The sequence below is a fragment of the Stenella coeruleoalba genome, assembly GCF_951394435.1.
Source record: "Stenella coeruleoalba genome assembly, chromosome: 7".
NCBI classification, from domain to species: domain Eukaryota; kingdom Metazoa; phylum Chordata; class Mammalia; order Artiodactyla; family Delphinidae; genus Stenella; species Stenella coeruleoalba.
The window spans coordinates 76325356-76349682 of record NC_137153.1 but is presented as its reverse complement, the minus strand read 5'-3'; the positions used below and the strand labels follow the sequence as shown (position 1 = coordinate 76349682).

The following is a 24327-nucleotide window of genomic DNA, read 5'->3' as shown; positions in this document are numbered from 1 at the left end:
ATATTACATATAATCATATTATTATAAAAGTATATATAATAATTTAGCCAGGTCAGTCCTAGAGGGAAGAAGGTAAAATTATGAGAGGGGTTGCTTTAGGTAGGCTTGTCAAGGAAGGTATCCCAGAGAGGTAACATCTGAGCACAGATCTGAAGTTGAAGGAACAGGCAGCAAAGCCCAGAGCTGGGGAAGAGCAGCTCAAGCAGAGGAAAGAGCAGGAACAAATATCGTGAGGGAAGCAAGAGCTCAGGACAATTGAGGGACAAACCTAAGGGCTGTCTGGTTGGAGCACAATGAACAAAGGAAAGTGGTGATGGATACGGATGAAGAAAGAAACCAAACCACAGTGTGTGGGGTCTCTTAGGGAAAGGTAAAAAGTGAGAATTTTATGTTAAATGAGATGAAGTCATTGACAGGTGTTAAGCAGTGGGGGTGGGGCAGGGGAACTTGACCTTTAAACAGTCACTTCAGGTCTGGGGAATGAATTTGGAGGGCATAGGCAAGAATGTGTTGTCAGCTCGCACTCACCCCAGGGAAAGTGAAATGATCTGTGCAATTTTTATTGACTGAGTCCAAAAACAAAAACATTCTCTTAAATCAGAGAATGGAAGAGGAAGAAAAAACCGGAATTTGAGTCTCAGGTTGAGATCTCATAGATTAACAAAAGCCAAGTTTCTTTGATAATCACTTAAGATTCAACATCAAGTTGCTAGTTTTCCCAGTCTTCCCAGTTTTCATTTTCAGTTGCCCAAGAAGAATCAGTGAACATTCTCAGCTACCCACTGCATCAGGCCCTTTGTCCTGACTCATTTAGCAAAACATCTCCTGGGGACCATTGGTTTTCTTGAGGCCTCTAGCTTTTGAAGCATTACTGATGGAAGAGCATTATTACAGGAAGAGGGAGGTTCATGTGGAGCAAATTTCAGCCTCCACTTACTAAGATGAGACCAAGCTCACATGAGAGTCAGACCTCTATTTCCAGGACTTAGCTCACTCTTTAGGTACCACTTACTTATTCTCATAACACTGTGGTAGTTTTTGGTTTTGTTTTTAAAGAAATAAAACTTTCTTTAATCATAGATGACTTCATTGTCTATGTAGAAAATCCTAAAGAATTTTTTTTTTTTTTTTTTTGTGGTATGCGGGCCTCTCACTGCTGTGGCCCCTCCTGCCACGGAGCACAGGCCCTGGACACGCAAGCCCAGTGGCCACGGCTCATGGGCCCAGCTGCTCCACGGCATGTGGGATCCTCCTGGACCGGGGCATGAACCCATGTCCCCTGCATCGGCAGGCGGACTCTCAACCACTGCGCCACCAGGGAAGCCCCTAAAGAATTTTTAATAAGCTATTGAAACTAACCAGTGAGTTTAGCAAGGTTATGGGATACAATGTTAAATTTTGAAAATAAATAACACTTCTGTACACTAGCGATGAATAATCAAAAATGGAAGTTAAAAGACAATACAACTTACAATATCATCAAAAATATGAAATAGGGATAAAGTTGATAAAATATGCACAAAATTTGTACACTGAAAACTGTAAAACATTGTTGAGAGACATTTTAAAAGACCTAAATAAATGGAGAGATTATACTGTGTTCACAGAACAAAAGACTCAATATTGTTAAGATGGCAATCATTTCCAAATTTACCTATAGATTCAAGGCAATTCCAATCAAAATTTCAGAAGGTAGTTTCTATAAAATGATAAACTGATCATAAAATTTGTAAGAAAATGCCAAGAATAGCCAGAAAAACCTTGAAAAACAAGCAAAATTGGAGGATTTATACTACCTGATTTCAAAACTTACCACAAGCTAAAGTAATCAGAGTATGATATTGACATAAAGATAAACATAGATCAATGGAACAGAATAGGAATTCAGAAATGGCCCTACACATATATAATCAATTGATTTCTTTTTACAAAAGTGCCAAAGCAATTCAATGGTGAAAATAATCTTTTCAACAATGATGCTGGAACAATTAAATACCCATATGTAAAATAAAATAAAACAAAAATAAATGAAAACTCTCCACTCTTACCTCATACCATTTACAAAAATTAACTCAAAATGTGTCATAGACTTAAGTATTTAAGAGTTAAAACTATAAAACTCTAGGAGAAAACACAGCATAACATCTTGGTCACCTTGGGTTTGGCAAAGGTTTTTTAAAAATAGGACCCCATGGGCTTCCCTGGTGGCGCGGTGGTTGAGAGTCCGCCTGCCGATGCGGGGGACGCGGGTTCGTGCCTCGACCCGGGAGGATCCCGCATGCCGCGGAGCGGCTGGGCCCGTGAGCCATGGCCGCTGGGCCTGCGCGTCCGGAGCCTGTGCTCCGCAACGGGAGAGGCCGCAGCAGTGAGAGGCCCGCATACCGCAAAAAAAAAAAAAAAAAAAAAGGACCCCAAAAGTACATGCTATTAGATTTTAAAAATCCTTAAATTGCACCTTATCATAATTAATATCTTTCACTTTTCCAAAGATTCTGATAAATAAAAGGTAAGTTACAGCATGGGAGAAAAGATATGTGAACATATATTTGACAAAGTATTTGGGTCTATAATATACAAAAAACTCTTACAACTCAATAAGAAGACTAACATTTTAATAAACAATGCACAAAAATTTTGAAAAAACACCTCACCTAAGAAGTTCTATAAATGGAAAATAAGCACCTGAAAAGATGCACAATGTCATTAGTCACCAGGGAAATGAAAATCAACTACACGCCTACTAGAACGGCTGAAATAAAGACTGATCATACCATATGCTGCTGAGGATGTGAAGCAGCTAGAACTCTCTCTTTCACTATTGATGGAAATGGAAATTAGGTCAACCACTTTGGAAAACAGTTTGGCAGTGTCTTAAAATGTTAAACATAACACATACCATAGTAGTAGACCAGCTTTTCTACTTCTAGTTATTTACGCAAGAGAAATAAAAGCATGTCTTAACCCAAGACTTGTACACAAATATTCATAGCCGCTTTGTTTGTAATAGCCCAAAGCTAAACTGGAAACAACTCACAAGTCCATAATGGATAAGCAAATTGTGGCATATACATACAATAGAATACTACTAATAAAAACAAACTAATGATATATGCAAAAGCATGGATAAGTCTCAAAATAATTATAAATGAAACAGCCAGGCAAAAAATGCATACTCCATAAAAATATTTGTATAAAATTCTAGAAAATGCAATCTACAGTGACAGAAAGCAGATTGCTGGTTGATTGGGGATGGTGGTGGTCATGGAGGGATATGTTACAAAGGGGCACAAGGAAACTTTTGTGAGGGGAATGTGTGTTCTGTTTCCTGATTGTATGGTTTCATGTGTGTATACACATGCCCCTAGTTATCAAATTGTATACATAAATATGTGCAATTTGTTTTTGTTGATTATACCTCAATGCAACTATAAAAATATAAAAACAAAAAGAAGATAAAATAGAAGGCTTCTTCTCTCTCATGTTTCAGATTGAGTGTAACTATGACATGGCTGATATGGTAGCTCTATGGTATCTGGGACTTAGCCTCCTACAGTCTTCTTGCTGTGAAATTCTCTACATGCAGCTTTCATCTTGTGGTTTAAAATAGCTGTTCCAGCTCATTCCATTATATTCATATGATAGCCAGTGGGAAAGAGGGGAAAGCAGTGGAAGGCAAATCCTTTCTTTTAAGGGCATAAACTGGACTTTGAACACATCACTTCTGCTAACATCCCATTGAACTGTGTTACATGACCACAACTTACCAAGGGAGGCCAGGAGATAGAGTCTTTAAACTGTGCTATCATGTACCTAGCTAAAACTCAGTTACCATTACTAAGAGGTAAGAGTTAGAAATCTCTACCCACCCCCACCCACCCCGTACTGTGGCAGTTTTTACAGACACCTAAAAGGAATTCAATGTCTAATTGGACATTTTGAAAGATGTCAGTTACTTTTAAGTCTGAGTATTTGGAATTCGTTTCACTTTGTAGAGGGGTTCAGAGTTCTACAAGATTTCTAAAAGTGTGTGATATTGAAAAACACGCCCCCCACGTGTTGTAACCAGATGCACTGGTCTGTGTGCAGAAATGCTGAAGCAGATCCTCCTCTCCCAGGACATATGATCATCCACCTGGCTCCCAGTGATTTCATATCATTTCATGGCCCTTATCTATGTTCTCTGGTATCAACTACCCGAGGGCTGCCTCAGCCAGGTTCACTCGTCATGTTTTATTGAAGGCAGTGGACTTCCAGCTTGTTAGTCATTCCAGTTGTTCATCAACAACATTCATCTTTAGGTATCCAGGGCAAGCTTTTCCCTGGAAACACTCGTGAAACCCTCTGGTATAGAGTTCCGAGCACAGGATACTGACCCACCCTTCCCTTACTTCCATCCTTCCTTCTTCCCTTCCTTCCTTACTGGCTTTTTACACTTTTGCTCTTTTAATTAGCACCATGGCCCACCCTTTCCCAGTCCCTCATACACAACCCCTGGCAAATGAGGGCAGAGTATAAATATACCTAAAAGCAAAAAAGAGAAGCAAATTAAAATGTTTCAGCTATACGTATACATATATCCCCTCCTTTTTGGATTTCCTTCCCATTTAGGTCACCACAGAGCATTGAGTAGAGTTCCCTGTGCTATACAGTATGTTCTCATTAGTTATCTATTTTATACATAGTGGTGTATATATGTCAGTCCCAATATCCCAATTCATTCCACCCTCTTTCCCCCACTTGGTGTCTATATGTTTGTTCTCTACGTCTGTGTCCCTATTTCTGCTTTGCAAATAGGTTCATCCGTATCACTTTTCTAGATTCCACATATATGCGGTAATATACAATATTTGTTTTTCTCTTTCTGACTTACTTCACTCTGTAGAAATCCAGAAAGGAGGGGATATATGTATACGTATAGCTGATTCACTTTGCTGTACAGCAGAAACTAACACAACATTGTAAAGCAACTATACTCCAATAATAAAAAAAAATGTTTCAGAAAGTACCCCCTACCCTATGTATAATCCATATTCATAATGGGTGAAAAAGTTTAGACTCCAAATTCCAGTTTTTAGACTTAACAGTGGCTTCACAACAATTTTATTTGGAAGTAGAGAAGTGACAGCTGAGGCTTTTCTTTACAAAATCCTAGGTATAAAGAAATGAATTGCAAGAAAACAGATTTCATTAAAACCAGAGTGATTGTAGGAAAGACCTAGACACAGGTCAAAGAGACCAAAGTATCCAGAAGACAATGTTCCTTCTGCATGACACCTACCAGTGGCAGAAGGGGAAAGAACAGTAACAAAACAAACAAAGATCAAAGATCATAAAGGAGAGAAAACAAATCAACCAGTTGACATCAAAGCTCCATATGCCCTTTCCCTTTCTCAACACAAAAATGAAAAAGAAGGCGTTTTCCCTCTTCATGTTCATTTATCCTAGCAGTTCTATCCTCCTAGAGATTGTTGACTGGAACAGGCATTTCCTAAAAAAAGAAACCCTTCTATAGTGTACCTAAAAGAGCATAATTAAAAAGAATGGTCATTTCCATGTGCTTAGTCTCTCAAATAAAACTGATTTACTCTTGTAAAGAACAATAATGAGGAATAATAATAATAGTAGCTAACATATTGTGATGGTCAATTACATATACTAAGAACGTTATCAGCATCAACTCGTTTTACTACCTTGACAACCTGATAAGGTTAAGAATTATTAGTCCTACTGTGTGGATGGGGAATCAAAAGCTTAAACACAGCAGTTGACTGATCCAAGACTTGATTAATAATAATAATAGCTAAAATTTAATGAATCTTTGTTCCAGATACCTATTTGATCTCTGCATATTAATTAATTCATTTAATCATCATCAAATCCCTGCCAGGGGAATCTATTGTACTCCCATTTTACAAGAGACTAAATTCCATAGGTTACACACCTGGTAGATGATGGAGCCAGGGTTACATATGTATTGATAGTTACGTAGATAGTAAATGATGGAGCCAGAGTTCTAAATCAGATAATTTTGATCTATAGGTGTCTGACTCCAAATCTTGATTTCTCTTATTCACAGTGCTCTATTGCTCCTCAAGTATAATCATAGTTAAATTCATTTTTTAAAAAGAAAACTATGCGGGCTTCCCTGGTGGTGCAGTGTTTTAGAGTCTGCCTGCTGATGCAGGGGACACGGGTTCGTGCCCCGGTCCGGGAAGATCCCACATGCCGCGGAGCGGCTGGGCCCGTGAAACATGGCCGCTGAGCCTGCGCGTCTGGAGCCTGTGCTCCGCAACGGCAGAGGCCACAACAGTGAGAGGCCCGCGTACCGCAAAACAAACAAACAAACAAACAAAAACAACTATGCTATATAGAATAAATAGGCAATGAATGTGTGTGTGAAAGAATAGATACAGATAATATCCATCAATCAGCTAAGGCTGGTCAAATTCACAAATTTGGATTGTGCCCATAAATGACCAATTCCTTTTCTCTTTAATCTAACTAATAAATGCTATTTCATTAGTTAATTATTAATATATGAAAAGTCTTTGGTATTTATTAAAGTGAGGCCTAAAGCTTATGTAATATTCTTATTCCTGAATTTTCTGTGTTTCCTTTAAATTAATGTTAAAGTTTCATCTCTCCCTCTGGTTATTTATTATTAAGGCAGAGTAATTTGTAGTCTATCATCATGTATAATTTCCTCTTGAACAGATGGGTAATAAGACAAGCAGATAAATAATGAACATTTCTAAATGGGAAAAGACCAGTTAAATCACCTGCTGTAAAGTACAATATAAATACCGTCTTGTTAGGCTAGGATTCAAAGCACAGTTTCTTTCAAACTGGTCTGGGGATAGGGAATTAAATGTGGCAAATTTAATTTATATTTTCTGGTGCCTTTAGGCCAGCAGGGAAACATGCAGTTTAAACTCTGTGCTTAAGATTGTCTGTCTAAAGCTACTTCTGGTCTAAAAAAAGAAGAGGTCTATCACACCTTTGATGCTGTAGTTTACTATTAGGAAGAAGCAGATTTTGATTCTTAGAAAGACTTGTAATCTCCAGCTTGAAAGACATTTAATGATTTAATCCATGGTTTTAACAGTAATGCTGGAGTCACAGTAGGTATATATTATACTTGTACTCCAGGGAGCACAAATGCACAGCTTCTTTAGCAAAATATGCAATGCAACGTGGTTAATAAGGTGCATCTCTGCAGGTAACCACGTGGTTCTAGGCCTTTTACAAGGCTGGCATGATAGTAAAACTCCACAGCATCACCATGTGATGTAGAACTTCACAGAATTCCTCCATGACAAGAATTATCAAAGCTATTTTTTATATGAAAAAAAGTTGGGAGTCATCAGGTGAGTACCTGGTCCACACTAGTATAGGGATCCAGGTCCTACTGGAATCAAAATGGAAACAGCATGAGTTTTAGACTTGAGTTCCTCTTGTGATTCTGCCAAGTACGGGACAGAGCTTTGTGGAAACTTAATGAAGGCTGGTAATTTGGGACTCCTTCAAAACCAAATTTAGAAAATATTTGGTTAGTATTTATTTAGAGATGGAGCAGTGAGTGAGAGCATGGCAGATTAGAAAGACTTTTGGGGAGGGGAACACGAAGAGAGTGCTTCTCTTTGCCACTTACCACAGTCCATAATCATCTTCATTATTTATTTGCTTGTGTTTTATGAACTGTCTCTCCACCCATGCACACACATATCAACACATTTGAATGTAAGATCGACCCTTGCCTGTTTCTGTCAGTATTGCATCCCCAGTGCCGAGAAACATGCCTAATAAATGGTAGGCACTCAGTGAGTATTTGCTCAATCAATTAATCAATCACATCAAGCTTATTCAGAAGATTAAATGAGATATTACATTAGATGATTCTGACCTTTAAAAGGAATATAATAACATTTCTGAAACTTTTATAAGATTAAATGGCCATTTCTTTAAGAGAAAAGCATTTATATTAGTTTTATAATATAAAGTATAAATATTATAAATAGGGTACATGTTTAACCTACTTTTTTCTGAAAAAAAATTTGCAGAGAAGGTAAATTATTCAGGTCTCTCTTAGTATAAGTCTATTTTCCATTTAACTGTTTCAATAACTTATAACTCAAGAGTATAAAGCAAAGAACTTCACACGCTTACATGGACTGATTGTAACTAAATTTTGTGGGAAAGCCAAATGTGGAAATAGAGAGCCCTAAATATCAAAGCATTGCCCAAACTATAGAGCCAGAAAGGGACAAGAAGACCTCAACCTTTCATAAACTGATTGCATGTCCCATTTCTTTCCACCTTTCATTCAGTTCAGCTTGAAAGACCACCACAGACACACTCTTTCCCTACCTGTGGTAAGGTACTTTCTATGAGATGGTTAGTCCAATCCAAAGACTCTGCTAATTTACTCTTAGATAGGTTTCATACTTTTCAACTAATGCAATATCCAAAAGTATACAGTGCACTTATGATTATCATTAAGAGCTTAATACATTACATATCTTATAGAATATGAAATATATAATTAAATAAATAACTCATTGAAAAATAAATACATGAGAAGGTGGGAAATAGTTCCCCAAATAGGATAACTATCAAGGAAATCTGTAATTACTTATCATGCCATTGTCCTGGTCTAATCTTCTCTAGGACCCGGTGCAAAAGAAAAAGTTTATAAAATCTTCTTCAGAGCAAAAATCAGCACACTACACTGAGAAAATGGCAAGCTTTGGGCCCAGACAGACTTCACCTTTTATCTTGGCTCCTCTGCTAACTTATTCTGGGACAGTTATTGACCACAACTCTAAAACAGAAAACTAATATGCACAATGCCGGCATGTTAAAGATTAAATGAAATAATGTTTGTAGGGTTTCTGAGTGGCACTCAATAAATGGTTGTTATGGTGATTGTTGATAGAATAGAAAATAAGTGTCAATTCTCCACAGTGAGGCAAAAAGCACCATGAAAAGTGAAAAATATCAAGACAACCTAATCAAAAAATAAATGTGGAAAATAATCCACATTTGTTTGAACTATCCAGGTTGACTGCTCCAAATTTCTGAGGGAAGAGGGGAGGAGGGAAGATAACTGAAAGTATTATTGAGTAGCTCTCAATATGTTTTTCCCACTGTGACACACATGATAAATTATGGTCATATGTGTAAACTCATTCCTATGTGCAACTTCTGGCAATAAAAATAATTCCATTTGTTTCTATTCCACTCAAGATAGGCTATTGCAACACAAGTGACCATGACATTGCTATTGAGATAGACTGGAACCTGCTCTAGTGTACTTTAAAAATAAATGATTTGCAAATTGTATATATTTTAGCTATCATTAATTACAAATTTCTTGGGATACATCTCATAACTGATCAAGATTCATCCTTATCATTTCATAAATGAGTAGACTGAGGCTCAGAGGGATTAAATGGCTGGCTCAGAGTCAAACAGCAAATCTGTAGCAAAGCAAGAAAAAAATCCAGACTTCTTTCAACACACATTGTATCAGGATCTTAATGCTCTAAAGGGTCTTCTGTTTCACAATGGCTCTCAAGGTACCATATTTTAGCTGCACAGTTAAAACTTAAGAATTTCATGATGACTGTTCTTTTTTTGATGTGTCTAAATTTCTTTTTTCCATTTCCTAGAATAGTAGACATTTGGAAAATGTCTTCTGTTTAATTTTATTCAACACATATTCATTAGGGCCAAGCAAGTTCTAGGTCTAGGGATCCGGGAAAGAGCAAACCAAAATCTCTGCCTTCATGTCTATTGGAAGAAATGAACACAAAATGAAATGAAATGACTGTATTTTTAATTTATTTTATTTATTATTTATTTAATAATTTATTTTTAAATTTAATTGAGATATAGTAATATAGTATTTTAGATAGTGATTAGTGTTGAGGAGGAAAATAAGGCAAGAAAGGGATGGCACAGGAATATGTGTGAGGAAGTTCCATTAATGAGCTGATGTATTTTAATTCATTGCCATTTGATAATGAGGGACAGAGGACTGAGGGATAGTCACTCCTAAAACGTGCCCAATCTTGTCAGTGAAATATCCATCAGCTGTGTCATCTCCCTATGGAGCCTCTATTTTAATTAGGCAACGCAACATTTAGCCAGCAGGAAAATCTGCCCTGCTATCTGGAGGGGCATGGAAGAAAATCAGATCCTAGTCAAAACTATTACAAACCAGAATATGGCAAGATTATGCTCAAAATTATTTTAAATGTTATCCCCTTTTCCTTATATTCTTTATTATCTTAGAAATGACATACTATCATATTTACAATACTTAAAAATTTTTATTTGCCTTATTCGAAGCCTACAGCCCTATACTAAATAGGTTTTTGATTGAGTACATTCTCCTGCCTTCTCTGTACACTATGAATATTGTACAAAATGAAGGCACAATATGATATTCATATAGCGAGTTCCTGGATGATTATTGCTTATTCTACTTCAGAGTTTTGAAAATGATACTTTAAGATTTCTTCACTGTTTTTAGACATTGTTCATTTTGATTACTGTCTAACATCCAAGTGAATATATATTTTCTGTTTTTTTGATGTTTGTATATGAGTTTTTTAACTGAAATATAGTTAATTTATAATATTTAAAGTACCTACATTCAATGTCATGTTCATTGCCGAACTAAAATCTCTGCCTTCCCAATGATGATTCAGTGTCATTGTGCACTATACTGACTTCCATGTGTAGAAGAAAAAACAAGGTCAAAAAAATATTTTGGTCTAATGCAGGAAGGGAGAATGGGGTCTCCAGTGCTGTGATTGGTTAGTGCTAGCAAATCTTCACAGTGAGCAAAGAGGACATGAAAATGTCTTTATTTGTTTGTTTTCTTGTTTTTAATCTTTCCAATAGTTCAGAAACTGAGAAAGGCATCTGATTAGCTTATGAGACATTTATCTAGGACAGCATTCCCCATCTAATGAGATTGAGCACTTACTTTCAATTGCCTTGATTTTATTTTCCCAGGGGACACAAGCAGCTTTGAAGTTCTCAAAATCACGGAGAAATTTTACCCATTTCTGAAAAGAAAGCCAAGTACAACAGTAAAACCCAACTGCTTGTTTGTTAAGATGTTTATCTCCCACACTCATCCCAAAATATCTCATGACAATGAGCTTGGAAAGATCTCTCTGGCATCACATATTGCTTTTTGTAAAAAGGGGAGATGCTAGTTTCACTTGCCTCCCTGTTCCCCACCTACCCCTGGACCAATTTAATTAAAAAATGTTTACTGACTCTCTGTTTTACAGAAAATATGCTGACCACTGAGAAATATCTGTTTATTCTACCACACAATAAGAGAGCAGGGACTGAGTTAGCACCTAATAAGGTGATCAGCAAATGGTGTGTGTTTAATTAAATATTCATTGCATGAAGAAATTAAAGAAATATAAATAAGACATAGTTCCTGCCTTGAAGGGCTTCTGGATCAAGTACACTGTACATAAACAGGTAATTTCTATACAGGATGGTAAGTGCTATGACTTTTCATTCTGGTAGAGGTAGAATCATAAATTAGTTTTTATAAAAGATCTTCCTTCCATTTTACCCAACAATGTTGGGTTACCCATGATCAAGAGGACCACTAAGAAGAAGAATGAGAATGGGGCAGATAACTTTGCACATGTACAGATTATGCTGAGATAATGGGTGAGCTAGACAGACATGGGGAGCCTAAATAAGATTTGAGACAAGCCTGGAGTTTGAAAGATTACCTAGACCAGAAACAACCCAAATATTCATCTATAACAGAATGGATAAATAAATTACAGCATCTTCATACGATGGGATACAACACATAAATAAAAATGAACTATAACTCCCATGACATGAACATATCTCATGAAAATAACATTGCATCAAAGAAGCCAGAAACAAAAGCATAAATGCTATATGATTCCATTTATTTAAATTGTAAAAACAGACAAAACTAATCTATGATATATATGATGTATAAATATATATTACAGATCTATCTAAATATTTCATATTTAAGATATATGAACTTCAGTCACAAAACTCCCATCTTTATGGGAATATATTTAGCCTCAGGTGGTATAACATTTGTAAAGAGGAGATAATAATACCTACATACCTACTTTGCTGTGAGAATTAAATATGGAAAGATTTTTATATAAAGATTTAATTTTTATAGAAGGATTTAATTCAGTGCTTGGCACATAGTAAGTGCTAAATAAATGTTAGTTTCTTTTCTATCTTTTCCAAAGATCTATATTTATATTGGCATATCACTTGTTTTTTCTTATTTTCTATCCAATCTACAGTTGATGTTCATGGTAGAGAACAGCTATATGGCCGTGTAACTTGTACACATTTTGAGAAAGAAACCTTGACCCAGAATCCCTTAACTCCCAGGGAATGAAAATGAAAGGGGCTCAACCTTTTACATTTGGAAGTGATAAAAGCACACAGGTCAGTCTTTTGCCATGAATCAATGTTTATCGACTTATTTTCATTTTAACTCCTTTAAAGAGCCTTTTAGGACAATTTTTTTCTGAATCATCCCTTTCTCCAAATTTCAGTAACGCAGAATACTCTTTGTCTACTGTATATGTACCTATATATAGACATAACGTATAACATTTTTTTCACTCAGAACAGAACCAATTTTACCACCACTCGGGGGCAACATGGCTTCCACTGAGCATAAATGGCACCAACCAAATTGAGCTAAGAAAATACTTACCTTGCCCATCATCATCTTAAATGCAAACCACCGTTTTCCTTTTCCTTTCCCAAGAGCCCCTTCATTTTCACTCACAAATTTTTTTGCTTCCCTGAGGAAATAAAACAAAATAAGGGGTGGGTGGTGGTGGGTTGAGATTAATACAGCATAAAGGTAGTGGATATTTAATTTTATTAGGTCTACTGCCTGATTTCTTCTAGACACTTCCAAACCCTTAACAAGTGAATGTAAGCTGAATTTCCTAACCTTGGGACTTGTAATGGATGTTTAAGTTTTTTAATTCTGGTCAGAAAGAATGAGATATTTCAGTCTCACTGGAGTCATCAAAAAGCAAGGAATTTATGCTAAGTGTCAAAATAGAGAACCCTAGTTCTTCTCATTTCTACCACATATAAAATTGAATCTGAAGTTTACTTCAGATTCTGGCAGTCGGAATGTTTATTTTAAAATACTTTCTTTCCTTCTTTTTTAAGGATTGCTTTTTTAAAAAAAATAGGGCAGGAAGTTTAGGACAAACTGACATAGAACACACTTATTGATCTGGTATTTAATCTCATAAAAGCGATTATGACTTAAAACAGAAAAACCATACTCCGTAAAGCAAATGGGGTTGAGGGAAGAGAGAAAAGGAAAGGAATACTTTTTGGCCTCACATTCTGAAAGGGCTTCAAATTTAAACTTTAACGCTATTCCCAAATATTTGTACATTTACAGTAGTCACATTAGTGTCTTTGTGTTTGTGGTAAAAAGCATTAATTCATCAAAATGGATAAAGTGAACATGTTAAATATACAACTTTTGTAAACTTTTTAGTCATTTTTGCTATTGTTGTTTGTTTGAGATATGAAAAGAATTTTTAAAATAGAGGCAGTCCAGGCTTGCCTTGACCTCTCCAGGGCCATAAAATGCATAACCCAAGAGAACCAAGGGATAATCCAAACCTGGACATTGGTTCTACAGGTACAAAGCTGTCGTCAGTCGGGTGGCCCCTGGAATATGTGGTTTTACAGACAAGCCCCTTCAACACATGACTATAAATAAACAACACACAAAGTACTCTTTAAAAAGTGAAAAATGAAACTTCATCCTTAAGTTGGTGAAGGATTTTCTGTGTTCCTTAGTATCAATGCTAAACTCATGATTTTACAATACCCAGTGATGAAAACACCACGTCTGCTAACTTAGCTGATAACTAGAAAATGGTGCCCCATTACTCACCTGTGCATGTGCACCCACCCATGACCTGCCATAAAAACACAAGCACAACAGAGAAGATTCTCTTCAGTCATCAAACAGACTTCCCACATCATTTCCTTAATGGCAGGGACAATATCTTGTCCTTTTTGTATCTCTCACAGCACTGTTCACTACTTTGACCATAGGAGGTGTTTAGCAAACTGAAACCTTCTTGAAATAGATCTAAATGGCATAATTTGGATAGACAGAGACAAGGGAGTATCTAATAATTGTATTTTCCACATCAATTAATGCTTGAAGGAAAAATCATTCCTAGACTTTGGGATTGCACCCTTCCCTTTGGTCTTCTCAGAAACCTACTAGGACAGCTTTCTAGAAATGAAGAAGATTTATTAGGCTGGCCTTGTCAAACACCCTGACATTTGACATGACTTCTGGGCTGTGAAGATTAATTGAAAAACAGTTTCTAGAACATTCTACACATTTAAAAATGTTCAATAAAGCCCCATCAACAAGTATAAACTGAGCTCTCATGGCTGGGTTTTTAGATCCATGCAATCAAAAAACCGTTATCACAGTTACGCTTTAACTATGTATTATAGAGATGATAAGACAGGAGTGAGTGTGGTACTTAGCAGACACTTTATAAAATGTTGAACTGATCTAAGCGGAAAATCAAGTAACCTGAGTTCTAACCCAGACTCTGTGATTTGTCTCTATAACTTTGCCCATGTTTTTGTCACTCTCTGTACTCACGTTAAGGAGCATCCCACTTCTCAGAGGAAAGACTGCTTGCTCAGGACTCGCACACACCTGAGCAAGCTCTGGCACACTTTCCTTCAGTTACTGTGTAGCTTTTAACAGGTCAGGATTCTCAAACAAACAAACAAAAATTGGGCAATTGCTTCCCTGCTTGCTGGGGTGGTGGCGAGAATAAGATGAGACTATAGATGTGAATGTGTTGAAGGAATTATTACACTGTCAATTCCACTGTAACACTTGTTTTGAAACCAAGAATCTGTTCTAACATGATTGTTTTATATTACGGAACAATTTGAACATAACACAAATTTTGTGTTTGCTTACATGTGATTTTATCTGCAAGAAACACTGGGTGAATACAAGAAAAAAACACATCCGTCTAAACCTAGCAGTATATATACAAAATGCACACACCTCATCAACCAGCTACTTCGTGGCACCCCATGTGTTAGAAAAGTCACATCCATTCAGAGCTGGTGTTACAATGACCCTCCTTCCATGCTTCACAATAATTCACAAACTGCAATTTTGTCATTTCCACAAGCAAACTTCAGGTCTTTTTTAAGGTAAACTGCCATATTTATTGCAGTGTTTATGTATTTCTCAGCCATTAAATATGTGTAAAATGTTGCTACCGTTTTCTTAAATTTCTATCTTTTTTTAATGTGTCACTGATAATGTTTCTGAATATTGTGCCCCATCCCCATTTTTCCTGCAAGCCCTGTAGTTTTCATTACCCAATTTTTCATAGTGTAGAGATTTTTAGGAACCTATACATCATGTTATAGCAATTATTTGGCATCAAGAATTTTGAAGTTCATAAAACCAAGTATACACAGGAATTATCACATCATTCTCTATTATAATAAACATATATAAATGGAGGACCAAAAATTCTTCTTAGTAGTAAAATCAAAATTTGTTTTTCACATGTAACAAGGTGACTATTTTATGGGGATATCCACTGCTCCTGATGATTAGCAGATAATTAAAGAACATCAGTTTGGCCTATTAGAATTAGATCACTTTCTAGCTGAGTGGCCAATTAGAAAACATGACGGCTCTAAGCAGACAGGAGCGTAAAGACATAGCTATTCTACTCCATATTTCTGACAAGATTTTAAATTTTGTGAGCTGATAATTATGTTACAGGAACATTAAACTAGCAAGATTTAAGAGAGAGAGGGAAGTCAGGGTTATAACCAAATTTAAGTCACCACAAAATTAATTATAAATTCATTTAACAAATACAGAAACTTATTTTCATGGCATTCATAAGATTTCTTATCAGTTATTATAGATATATTTTCCTTTGGACAATCTAAACAAGTTTTTATTTTTTGTCTCTTAAATTGCCAATTTATCCCTGATACTAAGCATAGTTTCATACTTCTCTTCCAATTACTACCCTACCCCACCCTCAACACACATATCCTGAAGGTTTTCAAATGAAAGTCTGGACTTCACTCTACTCCACATGGTCACAAGTGCCCGAATGTCCTAACCCCTCCTCCATCCTTCAAGAGATCTTCCCCAAGTTTCATACCTAAGGGCTCCCTGACCAGCCATTCTAGAGCCTCCTGTTCCCCACTTCCCACCCTGGCCAAAATAACTACTAGACTCAACTCATCAGAAATCTAGGGGATGACTTTAAAACAAAGCCAGGGGTATGGGGTGGGCAGAGAATTGTTAAGCAAGAACAGATTCTTGATCCCCCTAATCTGATGCTCTTGGGATGTAAGAAAGCACTCTTGCACCTTTCCGGCCTAGAAGAGGGGATATTGGGGTGGAAGAGCTCAGTGAAAGAACACACCTTAACACTATTTTGGGGGCTGACCTTTACAATGAGCTGGCATGATTTCAGGATGGAAGAAAACTAGTATCACCCAATCCCATCCTCCCTGATAACACATTTCTTAACCAGAAGACAACATCTTTCACTGTGCTGTTAGAAACAAGATACAAAAAGAAACTAGTCAATATGGAGATAAACACTGACGGATACTTATCACACTAAAGTACCCATAACAGATGTCAGAATGCAAAAAAACAAAGAGCAGAGTCTTTGAAAACTAAAAAGCAACACATTTTCTTTATATTTTTCCTGTAGTGAGTCCATTTTCCTACCCATTTGTATTGATCTGGATAATTTAAAGGGATTTATCTACATGGCTAAAATGAAATAGGCTCTTGTGGATAAACTTTGACTAGCTGGTGGCCTCAAACCATCCAAATATCTGACTGAAAAATGTGTGTCATCCCCTTGAATTGCATTCAACAAAAGCTGCCTGCCAAGACTGTAATCCAGTCTCCAGGTCTCAGAGCTCAAAGCCCTGGTACAATATGCACAGCTCTCTGAGCTGTAACCCCAGACCCAGGGATAAATAATTGAGCAAGGTCTATTTAATGACAATAATACCTGGCCTCATAATTTATTTATCAACCCCTTGTGCTGGTAATTAGAATAATAAGGTTTCATGGGCTTTCAAGAATGCTTTCACAGTTAGTTGAAGGAGCACGCTTTGGCCTAACTTACAAAAAAGATAATTTACCTATAACACATGATACAACACTGATGACACAAGGGATTTAGGACATGCTATGCTGCCTTTGACACATTCTCATCCCAGGAAACATGTTCTCATTTGGGTTAGGTTAAGTTGACTTTTCTTTCCTCTTGTTCTCAGTTTGATAGTATCATTAAGCAACCAACTTATTGCTCAAGTAAACAAAAGACTTTTCAAAACTGGTCTTTAAGGCAACTGTAATCAAAACTTGTGCTCGTGAACATTACTTCCCAGTAAAGGCATTAGAAGAATGAAAGGTCTTTTCCTAATAAACAATGGCATTTAAAAAAAAAAAGTTGACCAATTTAAATTGACTAAAAGTCAGAACTCTGACTTTTCCTAAAATATTACTGAGTAATTGAAAGAAAGTTGAGGAGGTAAGAAGACAGTCTAATATACAGAGATTGAAAATAAGGATTATAGGCCTTTCTAGATAATATAACTCCATAATTAGACTGGCAGAATTATTTTAAGTCATCCTAATACTGGAACTGAGCATTCAAAGCATGTGCTTTTATAACGGGGATGCTGGTGGCAGCAGTTATAATGGTTAAGATGCTCAGTTGTTTCATCTATAAAACAGAGACAGTAATAGCTATTCCACAGGGTTGTTGTATGCATTATAGGAAATAATGTATGTGATGTGTTTAGTAACAATGTATGTAATGCATCCATGGCAAACGGGAAAAGCACTATAAAGAGTAACTATTATTAATAGCAATAGTACTAACCGAGCTGACTTTAATTTTTATGCTGACTCTCCAAATTAAAAAGTTGAGCAAGGACTAGATACTTCCAGGCAAAACCCTGTAGAAAGCCAGTCCATCTCCCCTTAGATTGTGACCCTAGTGAGATGTGAGAATAGTGGGAATTGGTCTTGTTACCAAAAGAGCAGGAGAGAATTCAGCCTTACATCTGAGACCTGATGAGAGTGCCCAGGTGTCCGGCTGCAGAAGCCCCAGCTATGATGCTGCCGGGGAGGAGGTATTGGTGGGTGCCAGCCCGAGTCCTGCTCCAGCCATGTTGTGCTGTTGCAGAGAGCTCAGGATGCTTGGACAGCTGGGCAGTCTGTGGTAAGAGACAAAAAGAGAGCTCTCTCCCTTGACTAGGACCACATTCTATTTAGTTCTGTGACCTGTATCTTACAACTGAGACACAGATTTGAGTCCTGGCTCTGTCACATACTAGCTGTGTGCTCTTGGGGAGATGTTGTTGATCCCAAGCTTTCTCGCCTATAAAATGGGACCAGCAACAGTAACAGCAATGACAGCTAGCATACTGAATGTTTGCCATAAGCCAGGCACTATTTATGTCCATCATCTCCTTTAATCCCCACCAAATCCTGCAAGGTGGGAACTATTATTATACCCATTTCAGAGATGAGGAAACTGAGGATTAGATCAGTAAAAGAAGTGTCCAAATTTACCCAAAGAGTAAGTGGCATAGCTCAGCTAGGAATTGAGCTCGTATGCCCAGTTCTTCCCAGAATAACATCATTATTTACCTCATGGGATTGGTATAAGGACATGTAAAAGTTGAGACAACATAAACAAAGCAGTTCTTGGTATATCAGAGGTAAATGGTACTTTTGATTATCATTCAAAGACATTTATTATTTTTCTGGGCAATGTATATGATACATTGAGTAAAACTTCAGAATAAAGAATGATTTGTACACTACCTTTACAACTATGTAAAAATCGTGTGTGTCAATGGCCAAAGACTGGGCAATTATGCAAATAATTAGTTCCTCTATTTTCTAAAGTTATAGTACTACCATACAGTTTTGTTTACAGTAATAAAATATAGATTTTTATTTGTTTCAAGGCACTGTGCTGTATGAAGAAAAAAAAAGAATGTGGCTCTATGCTTTTGTGTAAGGCATTTCTAATTCTATTAGAAAGCTAAGACATAGATAAATATTTAGGGCATCATCTAATTACTACCAAATGAATAAACAGTAAAATTAAGTGCTGAAAGATTCAGATGAGAGAGTGGGGTGGTTAGAAAGAACCTTGAACAAAAGGAGGATTCAGCTACATGGTCAACGTTGCAGGAAGGACATTACACAGCGCAGGGAAATGGTGTGAGCAGTGGTGAAGAGATGGAAATGCACCTGGGGTCTTCTGGTGGGTGATGAAGAAAACATTCTAAGTACTTTAGAGGAGGAGTTGGCATGCCCTGATGCCCAGTTAAGCAGTACAGAATTCACTCTGATCTCTATAAGGATCCATGAGCATTTTGTCAGCAGGAAACTGATAAGTGCAGTACAGTGTACTATATGAAAACTGTTGCAACAATGATGTGCAAGATGAATTAGAGGAAAACAAAATGAGAGGCTGGATGTAACTTGATTTCTAATGCCTTTATACAAGCTGTTTCCTCTTTCTGGAATGCCCTTCCCGTCTTCTCCACCTGTTCTCTTCCTTTCCATTTCCAGTTCAACAGCCAGGCCAACACTACAGCTCCTCCATAAGGTCTTTCCTGATTTTCCTTTCTAACACTCGCCTCCAGCCCCAGGTCAGGGTGATTTAACCTCTGACCTTCATGTAGTAATTACCTCATGTATTGTAGTTAACTCATGGTCCATTTCCACCACTGCACTGGGATTTCCTGAAAGCAAGGTCCATGTCTTTTGTTGTAATTTCCCAATATTTAATATAGCACCTGGCACAGAAGTGAGTTTCAACAAATGCTATTGCGATGAATGAACACCTAAAAGAAGACTAGATGATAATCTGGCTGTGGTTCCTAAACTACCTACACCTCAGAATCACCTGTGGGATCTTTTAACAGAATCACATGTGGGATCTTTTAAAAATTTCAAAGGCCAGGTGTCCCCATTCCCAGACCACTTAAGTCACAATCTCTAGGGGTGGGAGATAGGCATCAGTACTTTTTAACATCCCTAAATGGTTCCAACGTGCAACTAGCTGAGGACCAAATTTGGAACTAAACCAAATATTATTTGTTGAGAGTAGTAAATTTAAGAGATTTTTACGTGGCCAAGCAAGTTGTTGGAGGTTTGGGCTAAAAAGCTACTATATCAAATATGATTAAATATGATTATTTTGGTGTCCCCCTGCATTGGTAATACTCTACATATTTTGAAGCTTGATAAATTTATTTTGGTGAATAACTTTATTTTTCAAGTCCCTAGCTCACTCTTTATCTTATATCCCTAAAGAGTAACTGACTGAAAACGTCTGAAACAATCTGAAAACAAGGAACAAAGAACAAGCAAAAATGTTGTCTGTATATTCACATAACCTCTTACCCTATATATGTGGCTTATTTTGGTGTGCTTCCTTTTAATAGCACCACTTCATAGATTTCACAGTTTAAAATATATATATATGGAGAGAGAGACAGAGAGAGAGCACCAAGACTTCTAAACATTTCATCAGCAATAAACATAACAATGATCTATCTGTGCACGAAGAGTTCTTAAGACAATTTTTTCATCAGCTCTGATGATATTCATGGAGATGTGTCAAAGCCAGCTGCTGGTGTTGGTAAATAACCAAAGCAAAGCTTGGGTAGGTCAAATCTGTATTAAGTTCAAAGTTACTACCCATAGAAATTCTCCAGACCTAGGATAACTTCTTTGTTCCCTGGACTATGAAACAATGCTAATTTTCATGGCTGGCTTAAATGTCAAATAAAAACTCAAACATATTTTAGTTGTACCCTAGAGGTCAGTCAAGCATCTCAGAGTAATTTTAGATGAATCAAGGGAGAAACAACATAGCTGGGCTTTAGTAGTTTAATAAAGAAAGAAAGCACACTAGATACTCTTTCTACTTGCTTATTAAATCTTTTCCGAATTCTGCTCTACCTGGTTAATTTAAAAATCAATTTATGGTTAATAATTTTCCTTTGTATTATAATAGCAGGGAGAGGGGAAAGAAGACCATATAGATTTCCCCAGGAGCTAAAAGTGTCTGCTGAGTTTTAGATATTGGTCACAGCATAAACTGGTTTTCTGCCATACAAGGACACCAAAAAATTCTAAGATTTGTAATGTTGTCAGCAGAGACAATGTGCAATTAAGCTGCTATAAAGAATTCTTTCTCCATCTAAAACAATCTGTAATAGTAACTTCATTAATATCTCTCCAGATCTTATTAAGCTCTGTATCAAGGATTTTTTATTTTATTTTGATTTTTGTCTTTTGTTTTAATGAATCAATGAGCATGCAATTAACAACACTAATACCTAAAACAATACCCCTGAAAGTAGGGGTGGCATTACGTGGGCTGCAGAGTTCTAGGCCATATCCCTAAGACATCGAGGTATATCCCAGTCTATTGTTATTGCTTTGTTTTGAGCAGAAATGAGATTTAGGGAGAATGTGTCCTTAAAGCCACAAATGAATCGTAAGATCAAGAGCTGAAGAGTAACAAGAAAAGGTAAATCTAAAATCTTACCTCAACTATTCTCAACACCAAAAATTTGCAAAACGTCAATGTATCCTCTCCCTCCTTCACTGTGGGAAAATTATACTCAGAAGAAGGTGGAAATAGCACTGAAAATACAGATTGCTATACATAGATGTAAGAAGGACCTAGCAAATTCTGATCAACAAGTAAATTAATTTTATTTCTATAATCTTTTCATTCTCCTTTTTACTTAGCCATTTTTTCTAAGTATTTATTGAGTGTGTTTTATGTTTTTAGCAGTGAGTTAAGTGTTTTGAAAAAACTAAAAGAAACATGTAGATTCCTTTCTGAAGCTTAAACTCCATTAAGAAAAAAGAGATATAGGCCCATAAAATTGTTACGCAACAGTGCTAGGCAGCCTTGAAGTAAAAAGGGAGAGGGCCCTGGAGGCTTGAGAGCTTGTTGAAGACATTGTAGACGAGATAAGAATTAAACTGGACATTAAAAGGCTGATAAAATTGAGTAGGCAGAGAAAGGCATTCCAGGCATCGGTTTGCAGAAATTTCCTTAAGAAAGGAGATATTTCCACCATGAACCTCAAGTACAATCTCATATTCTTAGATATACTAACATTCATGGATTGGTAGACATACTGTGCTAATTTTGCTTGGTTCACGTGCATTCTAATCAAACATGTTTAATGAATTCTGAATACTGTGAAACAGAAGGATTCATGGGGCACTGCCTCAGAGTGAGAGGAGCCATTCTGCTTTGAAAGGTTTGGTAAAATATTTCTGCACAACACCTGTGTCTTCATATTTAGCCCCTGGTCAACATTTCTAAGTATTGTGAAATATTTTTTTTCAAAATTTTGTGTGGTGATATTTAGGAATACTAGAAAGCCTTAGTTTTCTGTTAGAACAGTGTGTTCTGCCTTTTGATCCAAGAGTGGGCAAAAAATTTAAAATGATGGCAGTTCAGTGAGCTCTGCGAATAATCAAGACTACCTGGTAAATTTAATCTCTTGCCACAAGATAAACTTAGATCTGGAGTCTCTCCTGAGCATTTGGCAACACAACTTAGGTGAGGTCACCCACAGAGCATATTATACTCCTATGTGAACTAGTCTTTCTGCTGAGTAGACTTGGAGTCTTACTATTTCACAGTTTCCTTCCATAGCCTCTTTTTTAAGCTTTCCCGATTACTGTGACCAACCACTGGTCAAGAAACACTATAATAGTGAGTTCATAAAATATAAAACTTAATTCAGCCAAAGAATCATGTATCTTTTTTTGTTTTTTTTTGTTTTTTTTTGTTTTTGCGGTAGACGGGCCTCTCACTGCTGTGGCCTTTCCCGTTGCGGAGCACAGGCTCCGGACCCACAGGCCCAGCGGCCATGGCTCACGGGCCCAGCTGCTCCACAGCATGTGGGATCCTCCCGGACCGGGGCACGAACCCGTGTCCCCTGCATCAGCAGGCAGACTCTCAACCACTGCACCACCAGGGAAGCCCAAGAATCACGTATCTTTTATAGATATTTGAGGGTAAATATGTATGTATATGTATAGTAGTATATACATATATATGTGTGTATATATATTACAAAATCATAATTAATATGACTCTTTGAAAGAAGTGATTTATATTTAACTTAAAAGTTTCTAATTTTCAGGACAGAGGGAATCTTAGACACATTATATTGAATATGGAAAACTATTCCCCTTTCTTCAGCTCATCTAATTTTTTATGATATTCTAATATAATGTTCTCCAAACTTTACTTTCAGTATATGCATTTTAATAAGGTGTAACCATTTTTATTCTATAGCAACAAGCTTAAGTCCCCCGAAGTAGTGTTCTACTTGCCATTTCTTGGTTATATATATAAAAACGTCTTCAAAAATACCTTGCTTATTCTCTTATTATAAACATGATAAATTTAAGGGTTATCTTCATAATTAGTACCTTATCTGAGACCTGTATGATACTTTCCCAAAACAACAAGGATAAACTTCTCAAACTAAGCTTATTTTGTGCTTATCATGTGCACATTTGCTTTCTTTTTACTGTTAATGTAGTATGTCAAATATATTTAAAAGTATTCCTAAATAACTTGAAGTCATAATTAATGAATTTCTCCTTTTAATCAGTTTTCAAAGATCATATATTTATGGATAGTCTAATAACAAGTTGTGAAAAATAGCTATCACTGACAGCTAAAATTCTAAAGAGTGCAAGTTAGGTAAGCTGCTGTTTATCAAAAATTTTTGGAGGCTAGGATACTTTGGCAAGCTGGGGAAATTAATTCAGTGTGGCTTACCATATGTGATACATTGACTGATAATACTTGAGAAAGTAGTGTATAATGAAATGCAATTAAGAAGAAGATGATATATAAGAAGGTGTAGAAAATGATTACTATGTGACAGGCATCATTCTAAGTGCTGTAGGTCTATTAAATGATTTAATCCTCTCAGGAATTTTATGAAGTTCTACTACTTTTATCCCCATTTATAGAGGATAAACTCAAGGATGCAGAGGTTAAGAAACTTGTCTAAGGTCACAGCATAATGCTTGATACCTAGGGGACTCTTATTAAACAGTAGAAAAATTGGATGTCAATGTTACATTTTGATCAACAAAATTCAGCTGTA

At 36.6% G+C, this 24327-nt stretch overlaps 1 protein-coding gene across 7 annotated transcripts in view; it reads right to left on the bottom strand.

Annotated features, from left to right (window-relative positions):
* The window catches only part of TMC1 (transmembrane channel like 1), a 387898-nt gene that overhangs the window by 64514 nt on the left and 299057 nt on the right, over positions 1-24327 (bottom strand). For all 7 annotated transcript variants that reach the window (XR_013829012.1, XM_079925955.1, XM_079925956.1 and 4 more), the window contains 2 exons: positions 12767-12857; positions 10997-11078 (listed from right to left, as the gene is read on the bottom strand). Coding sequence is in view for 6 of the 7 variants with exons in the window: in XM_079925955.1 (XP_079782081.1) it covers positions 10997-11078; positions 12767-12857 (173 nt within the window). In the remaining variant the exon portion in view is untranslated. The remainder of the gene's footprint in view (positions 1-10996; positions 11079-12766; positions 12858-24327) is intronic.